Source organism: Ctenopharyngodon idella, chromosome 5 (genome assembly GCF_019924925.1).
Source record: "Ctenopharyngodon idella isolate HZGC_01 chromosome 5, HZGC01, whole genome shotgun sequence".
Taxonomy (NCBI): Eukaryota; Metazoa; Chordata; class Actinopteri; order Cypriniformes; family Xenocyprididae; genus Ctenopharyngodon; species Ctenopharyngodon idella.
The window spans coordinates 29,284,715-29,310,017 of record NC_067224.1 but is presented as its reverse complement, the minus strand read 5'-3'; the positions used below and the strand labels follow the sequence as shown (position 1 = coordinate 29,310,017).

Here is a 25,303-nt window from a genome sequence, read left to right as displayed (position 1 = left end):
GTAATGTGTCATATTAAAGAAAGCTAACGATAGATACACATCTAAATCACCAACAGATTAATGTGAAAGCATAAATGATAAGATTCCATAATAAACCAGCTTGTCAGTTTAGTTTAAATATTGGTTGCCTCCGTGTGAGGAAAATTCTGGACGATGGATAAAAAAACAAACAAATACATAATATGAAAAAACGATCTTTTTTAATCTAATTTTCGCTTTTAATCTAAAAATTTACACATACGTACATCTTTAGTGGTCTTGTGTGACTTACACATCAACGTTGTCCAACCAGTTCAATCACACGGTGATGACCTGAGATTTTCCTCGCATTAACGTAAATGTTTTTGAAGTCTATTCGACCGTGACAGCTATGTGATATCAGGCGTAATCTGCGAGTGCGCGCGCATTAGTGCGCGAGCACAGTTCTCAGCACCAAGGACAGCGTCTCTCACAGAGCATCAGGTCACCCTTGACAAAACCTTGACTACGATTCAATCACGACCAGAGAGGGAGAAGTGAAAGCAGATGACTAAAACATTACTGCAGAACTGATTTTTTCCACCTTTTCCCGAGAGAGAAAGAGTGTGCATATATGTGAGGCGACTATCAACAGGAGCGAGCATCATTTTCTACAAAGGCGTGTTGACATGGTTTTCTTGCATATGAACGGGTTTCATGAGGGGACTCAATGAGTGAAGCCCATTCCTCAGCGGACTAGACTGAGGCGATCGCATTCCAGTGCTGCTGGAGAGGACGCAGTGAGAGCGGATCTGTCTAATCAACGGACATCGACACGAATCCTCCACGGGGCACTCAGCTTGACTCCTCTGCCATCCAGGGCAAAATGCGTCTGGTTCTGTTCGCCTTTCTCATCTCGTGCTCCTGTGCGAGAGGCGGATGCGAACCAAAGACTGTGAATATCGGAGCTGTCCTGAGCCAGAAGAGATATGAACAAGTGTTTAAAGACGCTGTCACTCAAGCCAACAATATATACGGCAAAGATAAGTTCAAGATGAACGCTATTTCAGTCACCCATAAGCCAAACGCCATCCAGATGGCACTCTCCGTATGTGAGGACCTCATCTCTAACCAGGTAACACTCGCAAACCAGTCTTCATATTCAACTCGTGAAGATACTCAGAAAAACGCACTTTAAAAACATCCTAATACATTTGTTAATAAAATATTTTAAAATGCGATGTCATATAGTGCTCTCAATTTTTGAAAAAAAAAAAAAAAAGAAAGAAAAATTAAGAAAAAGCTGGTTTTAAAACATCTAGGCTATATTAATATATCTAAATGACTATAAATTGATCTTTTTATTAGCCTAGTTAATATTTCACTTAATTGCTAGTAGCCTAAATTTCACAAACAATTAGAAACAGTACACATTGAATTAAACGTGAAATTTTGAAGTAGAAAATCTATTTCAGAATTGTAAAACGTAAAACAATAACCTTCGTTTTATTGACAACTTCAAAAAATCTTGCACCCTTTCTAATGTCTCTGCTTATTTTAAAGTGCGAAGTCAAGCAAGCTCTGATTTTTTAACAGATTATCTTTGATATTTGATTCTATCCTACTTTATATCGGACTTAAATCAAGCTTTCATTTTAGTTTTTTTATATATATTTTTATTTATTTTTTTTCCAGCTATGTAGGCTGTTTCTGGTAAACGCGAAAAAAATACATATTTTCCGCTTACAAACTCTTCAAAATCAGAATCATATACATGCATTCATTCACGCACAGTCATTTTCAGCCAGATTTAGCCTATACTGTAACTTTGTAGCTATTCTCCAAGGTCAAGCGCTGTCGCGAATCTTGTTTTTTTTTTTTTTTTAACATGTTGCACAAATGAAAACATTCAACAGGATCCGGGGGTCCATTTTGACCTTACCAATGAGTGAGCATTCAGCAGCTGCGCATTGCCTTGTTAAGAAGACTGTGCTCGTAGGTTACATGAGCCTGAAATAATGCAAACTATATAGGAAATGTGATTCATGTGGCGTCATATACATACAAATCCAAGCATAAGTAAAGCGTTTAAGGTACCACGACTGACCCCTCTACGAGGCGCCTGGCATCACCGCTGGCCCTCCGTCTCTATTTTAATGAAAAACGAGGCCAACATGGCGCCAGACTCATAGATAACAGCTGCTTTGTTCTGTGAGGAAAGCTCTAGCAGAATATTACACAGCGATGGAGGCAGAGATTATAGACTGTAACACGGATTACCATCCAAGTCACACCCGCCTAACATACGCTCTCACGCACACGCAAGCGTGCATACAGTTTATGGTAACCAGCCTGCAAACTGCTTTTGTTAGATCAACACTTTGACATATTACTACCAACTGGCTCGTCTGGCAAGGTTAAATAGTTGCTTTACGTTTTAGAAATGCGTCAATAAAAAACAGGCAAACAGTCGTGTTTTGTAAATTATTAGCCTACAACACCTCTATATTGCGAAAATGTTGCTCATTTTAATCGAAAAGAAATGTACAAATGCTACAAGAAAAAGGGTTAACTGCAAGTTACCTTAACATGTAAGGTGAAACAAACAGGCCTAAATTAGATTTAAAGGGATAGTTAACCCAAAAATGGGTTAACTTTTGTCATAATTTACTCACCCTCAAGTTGTTCCAAACCTGTATACATTTTTTTTTGTTCTGCCGTGCACAAAGAAAGATATTTGGAAGAATGTTTGTAACCAAGCAGATCTTAACCCCCCATTGACTACCATAGTATTTTTCGTCCTACTATGGTAGTAAATGGGGGGCGAGATCTGCTTGGTTACAAACATTCTTCCAAATATCTTCCTTTGTGCACAGCAGAACAAATACATTTATACAGAACACCTTGAGGGTGAGTAAATGATGACAGAAGTTTCATTTTTGGGTGAACTATCCCTTTAACAGGACTGTGTAGCTATAATGTAAAATTACTGTAAAGTTTTTTGGGTTTTTTTTTGCAAGAAGGCCTAAACCGTAGCTTAGGCTACAAGTCATGTCCTCTAGAGTCATATTCGCTACAATGATAACTGAAACCGCCAGATTCTTATGTAACAAGAAAACGTGTAAAACTGGAGACACGAAATTGAAAATAGCATCGCGCCATTTTCGGTTACCCGGATGAGCGGAATGATACAGCGACCATAAACAACAGAGCATATTACCCTAGAGTGCCCTGCGAAGTGGACTTTACTTCACTGCCAATTAAGTGAGATTCCAGATCACAGAAGCATTTATGTTCAGTCCAAAGGACACTGAAAACTGTATAGGGAATCACTTCACAGGAAGCAATGAGGGGAATTTACCAACGTTTCATCAAGTTCCAAATCTGCGCAACTACACTTTCGTCTGTGCTCGATGACGTTGTCATTCCTGTGCTTCCGGATGAACGCATTTTTTCAAGTCATGCGAAAAAAAGAGAAAAAAAAATTCAAGACATGCGAACTTCGACAGATATGCCCCCGCGCAGTGAGTTTTAGTAGTGAACACTGCGTAGGGACCTTGTAAATCATAACGCAACCTAGGAAATATCTGACCGCCGTACGACACGATTGACCAAACAGAATCTAGTAAGTCACGTGATAAGGTGATTACGGTCCAGTGCCGTAATTACCGCAATTACGCGGTTTCAACTTGTAAAAAGCATTCACGTCCTCGTAGAGCTCGTAATTACAGCTTATGTGACTGCTGGACCACCTGACCTCTCCAGTGTGTTTTGTCATGTGTTGTCATCTTGAGAAACGGTAATTAAGACATGGCGTGAATGCAGAAAAACATTATTTTATATTTCATGTTATTTGGTTAATGTCTACGGCATTATTTTATTGTCATGTTTGTTAGCCTAGTGGTCTTTGTTTGGCAAAAAAAAAAAAAAAAAATTCAGTCTTGATTAAATGGTCTTCCAGTTTACCACCTGTTTATTTATGTTAGCTATCAATATATTTCTAGTAGCCCACACAGCAGATTTTATTAGGTCAAGTAGGTTTGTATATATGTTGTATATTTTAATAATTATATATATTATATAGCCTATGCATTGTAAAATATACAGGTACCAAAATGCCAGAATTGAAGGGCTTTTTAGTTCAGAAGTGTTCAAAACAAGTGACAACGCTTTCCTCAGATTTCTCTCCTCACTATGATCCTCATGTCCTCAGGTGTATGCGATCTTGGTGAGCCACCCACCCCAGTCCAATGACCATCTGACTCCCACTCCAGTGTCCTACACGGCTGGCTTTTACCGTATCCCTGTTGTGGGCCTCACCACCCGCATGTCCATCTACTCCGATAAGGTGAGCGTGGGAGTCCACTAGACGCTGACCTTTGACTGCAGCTCGGTATATTTTAGACAGAAATTCTACCTGCGTTTCGCTGCAGGTGTCATCTGTCCTTTTCTCCAGTCAACTTTTTAAAATATGCTTTGTGTGAAAACCCAGTTCGGGAGGATAAATATAAATAAAACAAATATCTTTGCATAATGGTCCTCTTTCATGATGGTTTTCTATTCCTGCATCGGGACAGAATAATGTGATAAATGTTTACTCAGTTTCAGTTCTAATGTGGACTTTTTTTAGACATTTAATTAAAAACCCTCATAAATACTGTACATAGCGTTATGATCGATTGACTCTTTTAGATTCACTTATACTCTTTGCCTTATGGCATCTTGGCATGCTAAGAAGTGATGTTGGGATCATCTCTAAATTAATTACAGTTAAAGTGATTAAATCCTAATGAACTGAAATTGCCTTGGGCCTTTGAGATTCACCAGTTCCTTTCCCCCAACCATCCATTTAGAGCATCCACCTCTCCTTCCTGCGCACGGTACCGCCCTATTCCCACCAAGCCCAGGTGTGGTTTGACATGATGCGTGAGTTCCAGTGGAATCACATCATCCTGATTGTGAGCGATGACCATGAGGGCAGAGCGGCACAGAAAAGACTGGAAACCCTGCTGGAGGAGAGGGAGACGAAGGTGAGATGCGTGGCTGCCGACTCACACGGCCCAGCATTTAAATGAGTGTGTGTGCGTAAGTCAGCGTGTGTTCCTGTAATCAATATCTCAGAGGTCCTCTATGTATGTTAAATGTTTCCTTTTTTCTGTTGTGTAAACACATTTCTTTCCATTGGCTAACATTATTTATGCCAGAGGCATCAGCAGCGTCTTAAGTGGTTTATCTGCAAAACTTTGTACTTTTCTACTCATCTCACATTGCTTTTTACCATAGTCAGATTCTCCTATTTGTCTATCCACAACAGGAGCAAAATGAGGGACTTAGCCTGGGGCTGTGCAAAAAATCAACCAAAAAATCAACGGCAGGGGATTTGGTTGCTTTGAGTTTGTGTGATTCTGTGAGAATTTCTCCCTAGCAACAGATTGTGACTGATTCATTAAGTTTTCTCTGTGTGCAGCTTTGCATTGTTAAATATTTCACATTATAAAAGAAAGAATTTCACAATAAATTTAAAGGTAAGGGTATTTACACAACACGTGAACATTATACCTCTTTAACGTTTGCATTTGTACGATGTGTATAATGCAAAATTAAATATGCAGTGTCTGACAAAATAATAAAAACATAAAATAAAAAGAGTAAAAGTAAAAAGAAACATTTCTTCAGGATCTGACTCCATTAGCATGGCACTGTATTTTTAGGACACCCGCAATGTCGCTGCAATGTCATGTTCAGTAATGGCAGCCCCAAGGCCAGCTGTTTTAATGTGCACATTCTCAGACTGTTTTGGGAATCAGTAGAAGGGTTCATGAAAGTCTTTTGGTTGTGTCTTGTATTACAGCAAAACTTATATATATATATATATATATATATATATATATATACACACAGTATCTCACAGAAGTAAGTACACCCCTCACATTTTTGTAAATATTTTATTATATCATTTCATGTGACAACACTGAAGAAATGACACTTTGCTACAATGTTAAGTAGTGAGTGTACAGCTTGTATAACAGTGTAAATTTTCTGTCCCCTCAAAATAACTCAACACACAGCCATTAATTGTCTAAACTGCTGGCCACAAAAGTGAGTACACCCCTAAGTGAAAATGTCCAAATTGGGCCCAAAGTGTCAATATTTTGTGTGGCCACCATTATTTTCCAGCACTGGCTTAACCCTCTTGGGCATGGAGTTCACCAGAGCTTCACAGGTTGCCACTGGAGTCCTCTTCCACTTCTCCATGACGACATCATGGAGCTGGTGGATGTTAGAGACCTTGTGCTCCTCCTCCTTCCGTTTGAGGATGCCCCACTGATGCTCAATAAGGTTTAGGTCTGGAGACATTCTTTAGTAAGGCAGTGGTCGCCTTGCAGGTGTGTTTGGGGTCGTTATCATGTTGGAATACTGCCCTGCGGCCCAGTCTCCGAAGGGAGGGGATCATGCTCTGCTTCAGTATGTCACAGTACATGTTGGCATTCATGGTTCCCTCAATGAACTGTAGCTCCCCAGTGCAGGCAGCACTCATGCAGCCTCAGACCATGACACTCCCACCACCATGCTTGACTGTAGGCAAGACACACTTGTCTTTGTACTCCTCACCTGGTTGCTGCCACACACGACACCATCTGAACCAAATATGTTTATCTTGGTCTCATCAGACCACAGGACATGGTTCCAGTAATCCATGTCCTTAGTCTGCTTGTCTTCAGTGAACTGTTTGCGGGCTTTCTTGTGCATCATCTTTAGAAGAGGCTTCCTTCTGGGACAACAGCCATGCAGACCAATTTGAGCACGTGCACTCAACTTCTTTGGTCGACCATGGCGAGGCCTGTTCTGAGTGGAACCTGTCCTGTTAAACCGCTGTATGGTCTTGGCCACCGTGCTGCAGCTCAGTTTCAGGGTCTTGGCAATCTTCTTATAGCCTAGGCCATCTTTATGTAGAGCAACAATTCTTTTTTTTTAGATCCTCAGAGAGTTATTTGCCATCAGGTGCCATGTTGAACTTCCAGTGACCAGTATGAGGGAGTGAGAGTGATAACACCAAATTTAACACACCTGCTCCCCATTCACACCTGAGTAACATATGTGTATTTATATAATAAATCTTAAAAAATGTGTTACTCAAAAGATTACTCAACTAATTACTCAAAAAATACCCCAAAATTGTCTGAGAATATGATCAGCTACTGAGGCCTGATAAAGTGCATATTCTGACTGAAAAAAAAAAAAAAAAAAAAAAAAATCTTAAATTAAATACAAAAAAATAATCTCAAATGATCCATGTCCATCCATTTAATCTAGCAGAATTGTACTCTTTAATTTTACTTCTGCTCTGCAACAAATTATTGACAAACAGAAAAATATAGGAATCCAGATTCTGTGGCTCTGAAGTACTGTATTATCTTGATAGATCACTTAAAATATTTTATTTTGGGCCATATGTCTGAACAGACATGTCTTGTGGCAGCAACTTGCTGTGCTTCATGAGCTGCACCTGATGTTCTTTTACGGTAGGTTGACAAAAAATTTTAAATTGATGGATGGGATGGCGTGAACTGGATTAGGTTGCGCTTGAATGTGCTGCACAATTAACAAAACAGCGATGCATTTAAACGAAATAGAGTTCAGAAGACAGTAGCATTTATTATTAATTGTGGTAAAGCAAGGAGTTCACTCAGGGCGGGTGTTTTAATTAAATTCAGGCGAAAAGGTTAAGTTAAAATGAAATATTAATAAAAGAATTAAAGGAGGTGAACTCATCAAAATAAGAGTGAACGGGTTCAGAACATATGCAAGGATAGATAAGGTTTGTTGATGTTTTTGCAAGTCCCAGGATTAGAGTTTCCCAATTTGAAGCAGAAAAGTGGAGATTTGTTGGAATGCTTTACTGCGCACCATATATAACTGTTTATAATATTCTGTGTCTGCATATTTTCTCTGTGCACATTATTCATCAGAGTAAAAACAGGAACTATGAAAACCTCGACCAACTGTCCTTTGACAACAAGCGAGGACCCAAGGTATATTTGCATGGTCAATGCACGCCGCCCAAAAGTTATCTGAAAGTAGCCACTAGAAAGCAGTCAATCAATCAACAAACCGATTCCAGAGATCCTTATCCTGCCAGCACGTCTATTTATTTGTTTGGATTCTTTTTATGATTTCAATCGAGAATGGGTTATTTTTTCTGTTAAAGCGTATACAAAAACTCGCACCCCCACCTGTCACTTTTTTATTTTTGTGTAAAGGAATGCATGTATTGAAGCCAGCAAGATTGCAAGTCTATTCTTTTGACACAGTGCGTGGAGATCTGGTCGTGTGGGACAGGCACTATCCAGATGTTACTCCCACCTTTCTGCAGCATTTCTTCCTTTTTGTTGGTTTTTTGTTTTTGGTTGGGAAAGAAGCCACCACCACCACCTTCCTTCACCTGTTTTTTGCTTTCCGGTTGCATCAATCTTCTTCTCCCTCTTCCTCTAACATGCACGTTTTTCCTTGGAATCTTGATTCCCTTGAGTTTGCATGTGAAAATGCAGAACTTTTTTTACCTGCTCCAAGCTTACTTATGTTTTTTTTCATTTAAGCAATTTATCTCAGAAACTTTTTTTACTTCATTTTTTAAAACCCCTCCCCCCCCCTTATAAAAAGAAAAGAAAAAAGGAGAAAAAAAAAACGCAAGCACTCAAAGAGCATGGTTCATGGTGGGAATGAGTCAACTACTTGACTAATGTTGTGTCCTAATCCCAGGCAGAGAAAGTGCTCCTGTTCAGCCAAGACACAAATCTGACGGCTCTGCTCCAGGAAGCCAAAGAGCTAGAGGCCCGAGTTATCATCCTGTCCGCAAGGTGAGTTAATCTCCACTGCTTAACTGCTAATTACTAATGTCACTGAATAATACATGTGACCAGCCACGAAACTGATGTAGTGCAGGCAAATATGACAAAGCTTTGGTTCGAGAATTCTGAAAAGATGTTTGCGCATCAGGGTGGATTTTTTTCAGTACCAATTTGGCTTCTATTCGATTCAGCTGGAATTTAAAATTGAATTGGCCACATGTCACAGAAACTTGAATTGGATTCTGAATTGGAATGAGGGGACGAGTAATTTACTGAAATGCAAGTCAAAGAAATTCAAGTAATACGTTCTGGGAAATAGTGTTCTTCTACCCTGGTCCACAAGTTATGTTGAATTTACATATGAATTATAATATAATATAATATAATTTTTGTCATGGCAAACATTGCTTTTCCAGTAAATTACAAGATATATGTGTATATAATATATATATATATATATATATATATATGTATATATAATTTCTTAGAATTTGAATTTGAATTTATTTTTATTTTTATTTTTATTTTTAAGTCCAAAATTGAATTGGAATTTACAATTTCAGTCCTAACAATTTCAGTGAGTTTACACATTAAAATATTAAAAATTAAAGCAAATGGAGCTAACATGATGACCAACCTCTGTGTAAACACTTCATAAGGCGTTTTCTGGTTAAATGAGCCAGCATCTAATTTGTTATCAAGAGATTGCCTCAAAATGTCAAACAGTTTGTCTGCCCTTCATGAGTCACTCATAATCAGGCCCACACAGAATATGCAGACTGACTTGGGGGATAATTTGAGGCATTCTGCGTAATGGATTTAAACATGGCAAAATGTGTTTTACACTCTCGTTGGTGAATAAAAGCATGGTGAAATTCACCAAAATATTTAATAAAGAAACACGCAAGGAACTTTCTGAATAGTGAATGCTCTGATTTCTGTGTTCTGCACACACAGATTCCATGTGGGCTTGCTCATAACATTAAAATTGTAGGTGTTTACTCTAATCCGTTATCACCAATCTTTGTCCAATCGCAGTGAAGACGAAGCCGCAGCCATTTATAAAGCGGCACGCCAGCTCAATATGACAGGCTCTGGTTACGTGTGGCTGGTTGGAGAAAGGGAGATGTCTGGTAAAGCACTGAGTGAAGCCCCAGATGGTATGTACTTTTCATCCTCTCCATTTTCATTCTCTCTCTCTCTCTCTCTCTCTCTCTCTCTCTCTCTCTCTCTCTCTCTCTCTCTCTCTCTCTCTCTCTCTCTCTCTCTCTCCCAGGCTGTTTAACAAATGGAACATTTTTGCCTTTTAAGCTTTTTATACGATTACAATTTGCAATCCCCACCGACGAATCAGTGTCTGTGCTGTACTTGCGTGTTTAAACGTTTAAACATCTGCATGTTTAAAGGTTTCAAACACAGTGATTCTTTACTCATTGTACTGTGCTTTATGTCTAATGTTTAATTTGTTTCATTTTTGAGTGTTTGTCCTTTCTTTCAGTAGACAACAAATGATGCAATAGAGAGTGGTAATCCATATTGGTTTGAATGTGCATACATTTTTAAGGTTTGGCTGTCATGAGTTTATTTATAAGTGGTGCTTTGCTACCTCCACATTGAGGTGTGGATACGATGGTAAGCGACAACCGCATTTCTTTGTTCCTGGCTTCTTTATATACACATCCGTGTTCTACTTCACATCATTCTGCTCAGTGCTGACCCTGTCCTAACCCCCCATGACTTTCACAGTCCTTCTGTCTGTCTTGAGACAATTTGTCGCTCATATGCAATGCACGTTTGTTTCTCTCTCTGGCAATGTGTGCATTTCTTTATTATGAGTATGCCTTGACGTGCTCTTGAAGTGAGAGTCGTGTTGTAAGGCATTGGCCAACACCATGTAATGTTGTCAACTGGGCAGGCTTGCTCGGCCTTCAGCTTATCAATGGCAAGAACGAGTCTGCGCACATCTACGATGCCGTGGCTGTGGTGGCCCAGTCCATTCAGGAGCTCTTTGAGAAGGAGAATATCACAGAGCCTCCTCGAGGCTGTGTTGGCAATACAAACATCTGGAAGACTGGCCCACTCTTCAAACGGTGAGGCCAGGGATGAGCGCTGGCTAGCATTCGCTAGCTTTCCAACCAACCATCCATTTGCTGTCATGCATTATCATACATTACCACTGGTCTGGCACTGACAAGAGTGGAAGCTTTCACACCGAAAACATTGAAATCGCAAGCATTTGGCTTCTAAAACCATGCCTTCACTCCTCAAAAGGAGTAATAATCAAGTGCAAGGACACATCAAGCCTGTTAAGTTGTTGATTACATTGGCCTTGTGAAATCTGGTGGTACCAATTTGCATTGGAGACCCAATTTGAGACCCTCACAGGTGTCATTTCTGTTCTCCCATGTCTGTGCCTGCACATTATGTGCCATCCGTCTCCACCCCACATGACACCCCCTAAATCTTCCCTAGTTAGTTAAGACATACCTGCATCTCCCATCTCTGAATTCCTGGTAAATTTCCATTACTTCCAGTCATCGTCAATGTCTTCCTTTGTGTTTAAATGAGCATTTTGTGCCATTTCTAAAACCCCCCCTCTGGTGTACTAGAGTGCTGATGTCATCCAAGTATCCAGATGGCCTGACAGGCCGCGTGGAGTTTAACGATGACGGAGACAGGAGGTTCGCCCACTACAGCATTCTGAACTACCAGAAAACCCGGCTGGTGCAAGTGGGCGTCTACAATGGCTCGCAAGTATGAATTTGGCTCAGTCTTTTTAATGAGTTGTCCTTCTGCTTGGCGCAAACATTTGCTATTTTAACAGTTTGGACAGTAGAAGACTGTAATTTTATTGTAACACTTTACAGTAAGGTTACAGCATTAGGTTTCATAAACCAACAAAGAGAGGCTGCTCGCTGCAGAGCCAAATGGTGGAGCGTGACATCTAGCTCCCCCTCTGTGAATGTAATCGGGGTGTAATGGGTAGAGCTAGAAGGTCCAACCACACCCCAACTCTATCCAAAATCATATCCCTCAACCTATTAGATCAACAGAGCTGGACTAGATCAAGCTCCACCCATGACGTCCAGAGAGGGGGAGCTGGAGTGAGCACCGCTTGACAATGAACAACAATTTTTTTTGCAGCTTTTATTTATCTAGATAAATGTTAATTGATAAATATACTATAATTCATCATTAATTTGAAGTAGCTATTAATTCACTTATACAAACTGACATGTATTAACTTTAATCAAGATTAATGTTTTAAAAGTGATCGACTATCTTAAAAAATTTAAATTTTAAAAAAAAAAAAAATTTATTAAAAATGCAGTGAAATTAGACAAATTAGCAGACAAATTAGTTTATTTTCTTTCAGCTCTCTTTCAGTGTGTGTGTCTTATTTAATAAAATAATTACACTGAATGAAACTTTTGTAAGTAAGCCTACATTGTTCGGTTATAAAAACATTTTAATTATACAAAATTGCTTTTACAATATCCCAAAGTAAATGAATGTATAGAAATGGAAATTAATAAAGGTGAATGACAGGAAAATATTTTGTTCCAGGTCGTAATGAACACTCAGAGGAAGATTATTTGGCCAGGAGGAGAAACTGAAAAGCCAAAAGGCTATCAGATGTCAACAAGATTAAAGGTACTTCATGGCAGGGGTTTTGATGCATCATTTTTTCTTAAAACCACCTTGCATTTACATTCAGTTCTCTTGTTTCTTTGGTAGATTGTCACCATTCATCAAGAGCCCTTTGTCTATGTGAAACCGACGCTACGAGATGGAACATGTAAGGAAGAGTACACTGTAAATGGAGTCCTGATCAAAAAAGTGATCTGCACTGGCCCCAATGAGACCATTCCAGGTATTATGTATTATATTATATTATACAATATTTTTGGACTAAAGTGCTTTGACCAGATCTGACTGGCTTGTCTAACTCTATAGGTCGCCCCATAGTGCCTCAGTGCTGCTATGGATTCTGCATTGATCTTTTGATCAAACTTGCAATGACAATGAACTTTACCTATGAAGTGCATCTAGTGGCTGATGGCAAATTTGGCACTCAGGAGCGTGTGAGTAATATGATAACATTATTGATTCTTCACCTGCCTGTAGCTTTGCATGCCTTTTCAAAGGTCATGCAACTAGCCTTATTGCCTGTACATTTCCAAGCCTTTCTTCACAGATGCCATTAAGAATCTGCTGAAATATATATAAAGTAAAGCACATTTAGGCATGACAAATTATCTTCTTTAATACCAGGTAAATAATAGCAACAAGAAGGAGTGGAATGGCATGATGGGAGAGCTCCTGAGTGGCTTAGCAGACATGATCGTGGCTCCACTTACTATCAACAATGAACGAGCCCAGTACATAGAGTTCTCGAAACCGTTCAAGTACCAGGGGCTCACAATACTTGTCAAAAAGGTGAGTCTCTGATAGTCATTTTAATGCACAGACTTTAAAGGGATAGTTCACCCAAAATAAAAATTTAAGTTTTTTTTTTGCCTAAAATGACAGGTCAATGGCTAACAAATGTTGTTCTGGACCTCACTGACTTTCAATGTATATGCAAAAACAATTCTTCAAAATATTTTCCTGTTCCACTTTAGAACAACATGAAATTCATAAATGATTACATTTCATTTTTGGATGAACTATCCTTTTAAAACTGCTTTTCCTGTAAACCAGTGAGAAAATAATAGATCTGGGGTCAGTTTCATGGCTACTAAGTTTCAAATAAAGTATCTGAAATGTAATTAATTTTTGGAAAAATCCTCTGAGAACATGATTTTCTGGGACAGAAATAGTATTACAGTTTCTTGTTTTAATTGAATTCCCTGAAGTGGGCTTATCTCTGTGCTGAGAAAATGCTTTGATAAATCAATTGACTGGAGTACAGTGAAATCTATTAATACACCTCTAACCAGCGTAGATGTAGACTCCATTTGATGCTCCATATGGCGATGCATGTGGCAATGTGGGTGGTGTTTGTTGGATTGGATAAAGCTGTGTTGTTTTGCAGGAAATTCCACGCAGTACACTGGACTCGTTCATGCAGCCTTTTCAGAGCACTCTGTGGTTACTGGTGGGTCTATCGGTCCATGTTGTGGCGGTGATGCTCTACCTATTAGACCGTTTCAGGTAAAGGAAGACTTGTTACATGCATGACACCTTTAAGGGATAGTTTATCCAATCTTGTATGTCATTCATTCTTCTGTGGAACACAATAGATGATATTTTGACAAATGTCTCAGTGTTTTGTTGATGTTGTTGTTGTTTTTGTTGTTGTTTTTTCCATACAATGAAAGTCAATGAGGTCCAATGTTGTTTGGACCCCAGCGTTCTTAGAAGTATCTTCTTTTGTGTTCTGCAGTAGAAAGAAATTAAAACAGGTTTGCAACAACAAGGGTGAGTAAATGATGACAGGATTTTCATTTTTCACTGAACCATCCTTTTAAAACTCATCCTTGGATAGATGTAGAAATGACTGAACACAGCTGTGAGAATGTAGCTTGATATTAAGAAAGTTTGCAGAAGATCTCAGAAGTTTGGCTGAATTTTAACAACATATTCTGGACGCAGTCTGAAAGCATCTGTCTCTGACTGATATGCGCTTTGCCCTGCAGCCCGTTTGGAAGGTTTAAAGTAAATAGTGAAGAGGAAGAAGAAGATGCCCTCACCTTATCCTCTGCAATGTGGTTCTCCTGGGGTGTACTTCTGAACTCCGGCATTGGAGAAGGTAGACATCAGCAATGAGAGCTTATTATTCGGTCTATCGCCCCTGTGAGGTGGAAATATTGCTGACTCTGTGTTTGATTGATTTTGCAGTGAGCATAATTTTCTTTATCGCTCTCACCTCCCCGCTTACATTCGCAGGTGCCCCTCGGAGCTTTTCAGCAAGGATTTTAGGTATGGTGTGGGCTGGTTTTGCTATGATTATAGTTGCATCTTATACTGCCAATTTGGCAGCCTTCCTAGTGCTGGATCGGCCTGAGGAGCGCATTACCGGCATCAACGACCCTAGGGTGAGCGCTAAATATGAAGCAGCTTTTCATGTTATACAACACAATATCAAATAAGACCCTAAATTACCGTGCATAGAGATTTCACATTTCACACGGCATATAATTAAGCTCGCCAAGGACACATAATTATGGGTCATTTGTTAGCAAAGGTTATTTTTATTTGCCTGGTTTCATCATAACAACCTATGTCGATTCTGTCATGTGGGCTGAAAATTAGCAAAGAACTAAATGTAAACATTTGAATAAAAGTAAAATAAATAATAATAAATAATACATTAAAATCAACGGGGTATAAGTATATTCTGAATGGTATTTTCCAATATAATACAATATATTTACTTAAGTTTACAGTTTTATACTTACAGTTGTAGATGCACAGCAGTATGACTTCACTGAACATTTTTTTAGGTCATACTTTCCTTGGTTTACCTCTTATTCCCACAGCTATTTTCCTCTCAGAAATATTTCATGTATTTGCAGAGACAAAAAAAGTCAAAATTTTTGATTTGCAGACACCAAACACCAGTTTACTTTAATTATTCAGCATATTTTGAATAAACGGACACTTAAATTATCTTGCGCTACAACGATTTATAACAGTTCATCCAGACCGTCCCACTATTGCCTTGTATTCCAGCTGCGAAACCCATCAGACAAGTTCATCTACGCCACAGTGAAGCAGAGCTCTGTGGACATTTACTTCCGGCGCCAAGTTGAGCTAAGCACCATGTACCGCCACATGGAAAAGCACAACTACGAGAGCGCCGCTGAAGCCATCCAGGCCGTGCGAGACAAGTCAGTCAACAATCAAAAGTTTCCCCTAATTATATTTTTTTAAAGCATTGTTATTTTTTGTTAAGTTAGAACAGGTTTATTGGAAGCTGTTGTTTTAAATCTTAAAAAGCATCATATTACAACGCTCCCTTTAGGGGCCGGGCATAGATATCATTGCCAGGAAGTGGGCAGCAGCGAGATAAATTACCATTCAGTATAAAGGATGATACATATTCCTCTCTCCTCAGTGAGTGTGTGAAGAGCAGACAGAGGCTAAACTCCTGTTAGTGTGATTCAGTACAGTATTGTTGCTGAATACAAAGCAGGGTAGGGAGTTGTTTTTTAAAGAAAGACCTTCACTACAAGGGTAATACAGGAACAGATGGCAGACTGCCCGTGTTTAATAAATTTCCCTTTCAAATTTTTAACTTGTGGAGTTCTATAATCTCCAGGAATTAGATCCACTTATCTCCATTTAGAAGATTCAAGTTCTTCAAGCTGTTTGTGTAAAAAGTAGTAGAGATGCAAATGATTTATTAAATACAGTGGTGACTAGATGTCTAAGACTATGAAAATCTGGGATCTAATTTAAACCTGCAAATAAACAAGTTTAAATTTTGAAAAATGTAGAACAAAGAAACACTATGACATAAAATGAAGAATAAATGCATAAGATTATGCATTATTTCTAGGTCCCTCGTCAAATAAATCAATTTGTGTCATTGAACATGTGACACAATTTTCTCTCAAATCTCGCTGGATCACAGCTCATGTGCTGCTATCATTTAAGCAAAAGGGGGACAAAATGCTAAGACTAATTCTAATTTTGAAATGTATTTTTAATAAATTGAACAAAAGTGGAAAAGTCCATTTCAAATAAATGCTGTTCTTTTGAACTTTCTATTCATCAAAGAATCCTGAAAGAAAAAAAATGTATCATGGTTTTAACAAAAATATTAAGCAGCAGTTTTCAACATTGGTAATAAGAAATGTTTCTTGAGCACCAAATCAGCATATTAGAATGATTTCTGAAGGATCATGTGACACTGAAGACTGGAGTAATGATGCTGAAAATTCAGCTTTGCCATCACAGGAATAAATTACATTTTAAAGTATATTAAAATGGAATACAGTTATTTGAAATTGTAATGTTTCACAATATTACCATTTTTACTGTATTTTTGATCAGTTAGATGCAGCTTTGGTGAGCATTACAGACTTCTTTCAAAATTATTTTTTAAAAATCTTTGAATGGTATTGTAATAAAGAATTTTAAATTACAAAAATGCAAGACTTGTCATATTTTCACTACAATTTTTTTCTTCTCATAGCAAACTCCACGCATTTATATGGGATTCAGCAGTGTTGGAGTTTGAGGCCTCGCAAAAATGTGACCTGGTCACCACAGGCGAGCTGTTCTTCCGCTCTGGATTCGGAATTGGCATGCGCAAAGACAGCCCATGGAAGCAAAATGTCTCACTGGCCATCCTCAGGTAATCTCAATCAAGACTAATCATCCACAGTACACCGCTATACTTTTGTTTGGTTTTCTCTTTTTTTTCTGTTCCTTTCAGCTAATCCCTAGGCTTACCGCAATCTGTCAACTGTTTCTATTTCTGGAATATGGGATTGTTTGACTGATGTGTTTGGTCTCTGAATTAATAGTTCCCATGAGAATGGCTTCATGGAGGACTTGGATAAAACATGGGTCCGTTATCAGGAGTGTGACTCCAGAAGCAATGCACCGGCCACACTCACTTTTGAGAATATGGCAGGTATGATCCACCTCTCACAGAATCTCTTTTGCTTTTTAAAGGGTTGTTGACACTGACAGTGATCAAATCTCTTAAGATCGTTGAGTCTCCATGTCGTTAGTTGCTAGTAAGCATTTCTACTCAACCGTTATATCCAGACACATCATGTCTCTGCTCATTTGCATAAACCAACTTTGTCATATCAACCAACAGTCACTGAAGCTCATGTTGCTAAAAAACAAACAGAATCTCATTGAAAATGAATGCAAATCCCTTTCAGTATGAACGGCCCTTAATAATAGTCTCTGTCTGTTGCCCTCTTTGTCACATTGAAGACTGTCTGGAAATAATCAAACGTATTTTTCATCACACAGGCGTGTTTATGTTGGTTGCTGGTGGCATCGTTGCTGGGATCTTCCTCATCTTCATTGAGATTGCGTACAAACGGCACAAAGATGCGCGCAGGAAGCAAATGCAGCTGGCCTTTGCAGCAGTTAATGTCTGGAGGAAGAACCTACAGGTACAGCCGCCTCCCAACCCCCAAACTCTTACTGGAAGTTATTAGAGCCAAAAAATAGGCCAATCTGCAGCTAACCACTGGTTTCTGACACAGAATGAAGAAGTCTCATAGATTTCTTCTGGTCGCATGTCTGTCATCCGTTCATGATGCGACTTAAAGGTCACGATGAGGCAGAAATGAACACATCACCAAAAGAGTGAACTCAAAAAGAACAGCCAAATAAGGCAGTCAAACTGAGCAGCGAATGTTACAGTGAACTAAAGTGTTTGTCAATATATTAATGCATGCTAAACTATTTTAATATCTTAGCAATATCTTATCTTAATATCTTTAATTTCTTTTGTACAAGGGAGTATAAAGGGGGTGAGCTTACAATGATATTTTGAGCAGGGGTTTTTAAACTTTTGATGACAAGGATATCTGATGATATACTTCCTAAAATATGAAGCCAACTATAAGCTTTCATATGTAAAGACCCATTTATACTGTTTGGAAAAATATTTATACACTACCATTCAGAAGTTTAAGGTTGAATTTTTTTTTTTTTTAAATGTTTTTTATTTGATCAAAAATACAGTAAAAATAGTAATGTTGCAAAATATTATTTGAATTTAAAATAACTATTTTCTATTTGAATATATTTTTAAAAAGTTATTTATTCCTGTGTTATTAAAGTTGTACAAACATATATTTTCTTTCAGGATTCTTTGATGAATAAAGTTCCAAAGAACAGCATTTATTTGAAATAGAATTTGTTTGCAACAAATTAAGTCTTTACTTTTTAAGTAAAGACTTCTTTAATTAAATAGTAAGTACTTTTAGATTTATAATAAATCTGAAAAAGACAAACCTTTTCATTTAAAATTTGTTTTGTAATTGCTGAAAACAGAAGTTGAGTCAAATTAACACAAAGTAAATATTTTCCATATTTTTATAATTAGCTTTGGCTTTAGTACAAGGACAATGTAAAAACCAATAATTTAATTTAGGAAACAACATGTTGTCTTTAAAATATCATGCTAAATAACTTTTCATATAATATAAATGGGTCTTTGGCATCAAAAACTTTAAAAATGATTGCTTTAGATAATACTAATAAAGCACAAATACTCAAAGAAAGCAAAGTATGATCCACAGTTACATACTGTTTATAATACAGTGTGATTGTGATTATATCTGCTAAATAAATAGAATCTCCCAGTTGTACAACAATGCCTCGAGGTGAAAAGGATAACAGGCCTATTCATAAATTCAGACATTTGGCCATGCAACAGCACATAAGTGTCCAAAATAATTCCTTTATAATAATGATGAGTGGTTCTCGGCAGATCCATGCAAAGACACATTTCTTACCATCCAATCGAAATGCTCAGCATGATAAAGCAGCTCCTGCAGCCTCACTACTGCCACTGGCATTGCTTTTATTGAGCAGCTTGACAAATACACACACACACACATTAAAGGAGCTTGTGATACTGCTGTGGAGTCAGGAAGATGCATGCTGAGCAGGCCGGCTGAATGTCTCTGCTGGGCTCCAGCGGGGATCAAAGCGTCCTCACGCCCTATACAGATCAGTGTCTGTCCGCTGCTGGCCTCCAGCTGTATCCATACACAATGGGTCACAGGCCAACATGATGCCCAGATGTTGGCAAAAGTAACAAGGTCAGCCTGTTTGAGACTTGAGACCTGGCTAGCTTACACAACACATGACCACAGCTCTGAACTGCTGTGAAAGTTAGTGCGTTGTTGAAGCGAGATTACTTCTAATGGGATGCAAGTCATTGAGCGTGGCCTTGTTACTTTAGACTCATTATTAGCAGGCGCATATTTCACCACAAGGCAAAACAGACTAAATCTAACTAATGGATCAAGTGTCAGTGCGGTATCAAAGCCGACAGCTATCTGATTGACTTCACACATCAGAGAATCATGTTATAGGGAGTTAAGTGTTTTAACCTTCGGGCTTTACCGCCTACTTGAGTCACAAGACAATGTTGAACAGTTAATACGCCCACACGTGCTGCCCACGTCCAGTCAGAGGTCCAGCATTGTTGAAGGCTTATAATTTGAGATGAACAAAAAACTATATTTGACCACGGATGAGGTCTTTTTGATGATTTTCCTCCCACTGTTTATCGAATAAAAGAAAAATAATGCTTATATAATTTAATTGCAAATGAGCCTCCATGTAATCCCCATAAGAATGGGCAAATATGGATGTTTAACCAGCGCTAATGGCGACCGAGTGCGCCAATGAATAATTCCTTCCTGAAAGCTAAAATTAATTATTCCACATTAAAACCGCCACGCTCATTCCAGGTGCACATGCAACGTATGCAAAAGCCGTACACACAACTGCTTCCTGAATGCATGAACAGGCAGATCTGCCCTGGATGCATTTGCATTTCAAACCAGAGCGAGCCAGGAGCAGATCAGGAGCCCGTGTGATGTGGGCTAGCTGCCCACTCCAGAGGCACTGCCTCATCACAGGGCTTTGAAATGCAATGGATGAAAGCACTGACGGTTAAAGGAGCTTGTACGGTCACCCTTTCTAGAGAAACCAGAATGCATTTATGTGAAAACAGATGAAAATATTATTGTGGGCATTTTTTTTGTGTCTTGTTTCTTTTGCAATGTTGTTTGAGAGAGCCAGACAGTGACTAATGATTCGTAAATGCTAAAAGAATAAAAAATATCTTGCACAAAAAAAAGTTTAATGCACTTTACTTTACAGAAGCATTTTGTTTGGCTTTGGACATGGGATTAAAATTAATTTAGAGAGGAACTATGCAGATCATCATGACTGTGTTTCACAATGAATTGCTCTCTTAAATATTAGATGATTTGATGACATTTTTTTAAATGACAGGGCAAGTTCAGGTTGTGAAATGTCATGTGGTGTTACTCGCTTGAGAAATATATTTAAATAATATATTTTTGGTTCTGTACTTGGTTACAAAACATTTTCGAGTCAGCAAATTGAAACTTTTCTTGAAAATGCTGTAGAATTTTTCTAAACCATGTCAAACCAACATGAATACAAAGAGTACATTTTTAAGAACCTGGAACATTTGTTTTAAACTAATATATATATATATAAAATACAACTCGAATTCCGGAAATATTCTGGAAAAACTAAAAGACTTTCAAATCACATGAGCCAAAATTTTATTTACAATAGAACATAGATAACATAAATGTTTAAAGGGAGAAATTTTACAATTTTATGCATAAAATGAGCTCATTTCAAATTTGATGCCTGCTACAGGTCTCAAAATAGTTGGGAGAGGGACATGTTTACCATGGTGTAGCATCTCTTCTTCTTTTCAAAACAGTTTGAAGACGTCTGGGCATCAAGGTTATGAGTTTTTGGAGTTTTGGTGTTGGAATTTGGTCCCATTCTTGCCTGATATAGGTTTCCAGCTGCTGAAGAGTTTGTGGTTATCTTTGATGTATATTTCGTTTAATGATGCACCAAATGTTCTCTATAGGTGAAAGATGTGGACTGCAGTACCCGGACTCTTCTACGACGAAGCCGTGCTGTTGTTATAGCTGCAGTATGTGGTTTTGCATTGTCCTGCTGAAATACACAAGGCCTTCCCTGAAATAGACGTTGTCTGGAGGGGAGCATATGTTGCTCTAAAATCTTTTTATATGTTTCAGCATTCATAGTGCCTTCCAAAACATGCAAGCTGCCCATACCGTATGCATTTATGCACCCCCATACCATCAGAGATGCTGGCTTTTGAACTGAACGCTGATAACACGCTAGAAGGTCTCCCTCCTCTTTAGCCCGGAGGACATGGCATCCGTGATTTCCAACAAGAATGTCAAATTTGGACTCGTCTGACCATAGAACACTTTTCCACTTTGAAACAGTCTATTTTAAATGAGCCTTGGCCCACAGGACACAACGGCACTTCTGGACCATGTTCACATATGGCTTCCTTTTTGCATGATAGAGCTTTAGTTGGCATCTGCAGATGGCACGGCGGATTGTGTTTACTGACAGTGGTTTCTGGAAGAATTCCTGGACCCATTTAGTAATGTCATTGACACAATCCTGCCGATGAGTGATGCAGTGTCGTCTGAGGGCCCGAAGACCACGGGCATCCAATAAAGGTTTTCGGCCTTGTCCCTTACGCACAGAGATTTCTCCAGTTTCTCTGAATCTTTTGATGATGTTATGCACTGTAGATGATGAGATTTGCAAAGCCTTTGCAGTTTGACGTTGAGGAACATTTTTTAAGTATTCCACAATCGTTTTAACGCACTCTTTCACAGGTTGGAGAGCCTCTGCCCATCTTTACTTCTGAGAGACTCTGCCTCTCTAAGACATCGGTTTTATAGCTAATCATGTTATAGACCTGATATCAATTAACTTAATTAGTTGCTACATGTTCTCCCAGCTGAATCTTTTCAAAATTTCTTGCTTTTTCAGCCATTTGTTGCCCCCGTGCAAACTTTTTTGAGACCTGTAGCAGGCATCAAATTTGAAATGAGCTCATTTAGAGGATAAAAGTGTAAAATTTCTCCCTTTAAACACTGGTTATGTTATCTATATTCTATTGTGAATAAAATATTGGCTCATGTGATTTGAAAGTTTTTAGTTTTCATTTTATTCAAATTTAAAAAACGTCTCAACATTTCCGGAATTTGGGTTGTGTGTGTGTATATATATATATATATATATATATATATATATATATATATATATATATAATTTATTTTAACCCATGTTTGGGTCAAATATGGACAAACCCAACCGTTGGGATTAAAATAATTTAAACTAACAGTTGGGTTTGTCCATATTTGTCCAACATTTTTAATATATATATAAATGTAAACTGGTTCACGAATCTGTTTGTGGTATAATTATTCATATATTGTATTGCTGTAAAGTAAAGTGCAGTCGCAGATGGTCACATTTTGAGTCGCTCACTGTAGGGGATCAGACATATGGTCCAAATGTGCTAGTAAATGAGGGAGTGACGGTGCCAGCCAAGGTCAACTGTCATGTCATTCATTTTGCATTCCCTTTTTGGTTCCATGTATTGCATGTCTTCTGGTTGAATTCACCCCCCCCCCCCCCCCCTCCTCCCCTTCCAGACGCTCTTGTCTCCTATTATGAGCCTGCACACCCCTTCCTCCTTCCTTCATATGCCCATTATACCCTCACTGGGGTATAATGCCATGGGACTGTGTTAAGTTTCGATTGTTTATTGATGAGTTGTTAATTTTCCCTGAAAACACAAGAACATCTCCCTTTCAAAACGGAGCCTGTTTTTTTTCCATCCGATTACGTTTCTTTTGCTTTTTTCCTTTGCTAATGCTTTGGCTTTCCATTTACGGAGTTGCAGAACTGTGGATGAGTGCGGTCTGATCACACAATCCACAGAAGTCCTCCTCCCCTCTCTAGAGTGTCAGGATTGTAAAAGATTCGAACTAAGACTTTCTGTACACATTCTCACCCAGTCTATGCCAGTGTCCTCTTTCCTTGTAGAATGCTGTGGGTGCGCAAATGCACCGTTCTTACTCACAGCCATGATGGAAATGGAGAGTGGACAGGAGACGCCATTTTAATTGTGATTAGCACTAAAATTAGCAGGGTAGTGCCATTCAGTAGCTTTCGTAGTCGAGGTGGGTGGTGATGGTTGGAAACCAAACACGCTCTTCCAGAGAGCACGAATAATTGTTCTACATATACTGTATATTTATTTTAGGATAGGAAAAGTGGTAGAGCAGAGCCCGACCCCAAAAAGAAAGCCTCTTTTAGGTCCATCAGTACCAACCTGGCCTCCAACATCAAGAGACGTAGGTCGTCCAAAGACACGGTAAGGAGATTAAGAAAATGACGCCCTGCCTGTACTTCTATCTTCTCGCTCTTTTCCTCTTTCTCTTCCTCCTCCTCCTCCTCCTCGGCCTGCCCTGTTTCTTTCGCTCTCTTCCTTTCTCCTGTCATCTCATCTCTCCTCTCCAAAACAAACGTGTCATCTCAGACTATCTTCACCCTCACACATGGAGTTACAGTCATGGCCACATGTCTGTCAGTCAGCCATCTATACTCCATCCAGACATCTGTTGGGAAAGCCCAATCAAGGATCTAGCTGCTAGGGAAAGTGTGGAGAGGGAACAGATTTTTTGGGGGGGGGCTTGTGCGTTTGACCTTGCAGGAGGGGGCGAGGTAGCTTCTCCTTCTTAGTGCCTGTGCTGGTCTTTCTCCCGCGCCTAACCTGGATGTGACTTTATGCTCTGTTTTCACACTTTCTTTTCTCCTTTCTTTATGTGTACTCGTGTGTCTCTCCTCCCATTGCTCGGTCCTGTAACGGTTATTTCCATGTACCTCATCCTCCTTTTTATTGTCCCATTTTATGTGGTTGCTCTCACAAAGTCACCCTGTATGCCTCCCGTGATGCACGGTATCGCCATTAACAGCCAAAGACAAGCGACGCTAAAATAACCTGGGCTGTTCCCCCGACAGGCCTGCACTACCAAGATCTCTGCGTTTATTTTTAACCATCCAATGTTTTCTTTGCAGTTCTATGAATAAAAAACCCTTTCATTTTCAGGAAATGCTGCTCAGATGGGTTTTGTGTCTACGTTTACAATGTATTGAACTCTCAGAGCTGGATTCCCAAACGAGTTCGTTCACACAAACGCCTCCTCACTGTGTTTCTCTGGTCCCACAGGTTTAATAAGACGTAGCTCTCAAACTAAACAGCTACCGGCTCTGAGGATTCAATACAAACAAATGTGCAAGCACAAACACAGACTATTTCATTGCATTACTTTAATTGATGTAGACTGAGTTGTTTTTCAATTGCTCGCTAGACATTTTCTGGGTATGGCAATGATTGACCTGGGGCTTTGTTGCATACACCCTCAACAAAATTATTCTGATTGGCAGTTCATTTGGTCGACAGTTTACAAAGAAACATCCAAATCCATGTAGCTCACATTTCAGTTGATTTCTCCCTCAGTAAGATGGTTTAAATCATTCATAGAGGTGAGGGTGCTCACAAAATGCGTTCTTAACAAAACCTAACATGATATTATAAAAAATATTTTTCAAAGTTGAAGGTAGAATAGGATCAGATTAAAGATAAAGCTGATTAAAGATACAAAGTCTACAAGCTAAACAGTGACAAAATGTCTTTTTGAACTGACGTTTACCCATCACAGTCCTAATCATCCTTTTCTTTTCTATCAGTGTTTTTTATAAATGGATTTGAATGGCGTTTTGAATGTCGGTGTCCACACAACATGCCACACTGCCTCTCTCTTCCTCTACCAGCATGACCCTTCTGGTTGTTGTAGAATAGAGCTCTCTTATGCTTTCCCCCTGTTTGTAGACAGGGGGCGCTGTGGTTATGACTCAGAATTGACTCGGAACACCATAAACAACGT

The 25,303-nt window shown here is 38.9% G+C and overlaps 1 protein-coding gene across 4 annotated transcripts in view; it reads left to right on the top strand.

The window, feature by feature from the left end:
- Positions 1-394: 394 nt before the first annotated feature.
- The window catches only part of grin1b (glutamate receptor, ionotropic, N-methyl D-aspartate 1b), a 28,165-nt gene continuing 3,256 nt past the window's right edge, over positions 395-25,303 (top strand). Inside the window, exons 1-20 of one of the 4 annotated variants that reach the window (XM_051894875.1) lie at positions 395-1,093; positions 4,172-4,306; positions 4,812-4,988; positions 7,929-7,991; positions 8,719-8,816; positions 9,846-9,967; positions 10,723-10,897; positions 11,417-11,561; positions 12,375-12,461; positions 12,546-12,681; positions 12,765-12,892; positions 13,083-13,247; positions 13,846-13,964; positions 14,450-14,562; positions 14,700-14,848; positions 15,486-15,643; positions 16,954-17,115; positions 17,288-17,397; positions 17,751-17,896; positions 23,620-23,730. In XM_051894875.1, coding sequence (XP_051750835.1) covers positions 845-1,093; positions 4,172-4,306; positions 4,812-4,988; positions 7,929-7,991; positions 8,719-8,816; positions 9,846-9,967; positions 10,723-10,897; positions 11,417-11,561; positions 12,375-12,461; positions 12,546-12,681; positions 12,765-12,892; positions 13,083-13,247; positions 13,846-13,964; positions 14,450-14,562; positions 14,700-14,848; positions 15,486-15,643; positions 16,954-17,115; positions 17,288-17,397; positions 17,751-17,896; positions 23,620-23,730 — 2,748 coding nt within the window. In that variant the 5' untranslated portion in view covers positions 395-844. The remainder of the gene's footprint in view (positions 1,094-4,171; positions 4,307-4,811; positions 4,989-7,928; positions 7,992-8,718; positions 8,817-9,845; positions 9,968-10,722; positions 10,898-11,416; positions 11,562-12,374; positions 12,462-12,545; positions 12,682-12,764; positions 12,893-13,082; positions 13,248-13,845; positions 13,965-14,449; positions 14,563-14,699; positions 14,849-15,485; positions 15,644-16,953; positions 17,116-17,287; positions 17,398-17,750; positions 17,897-23,619; positions 23,731-25,303) is intronic. The other 3 variants (XM_051894876.1, XM_051894878.1, XM_051894879.1) reach the window with 3 other exon arrangements.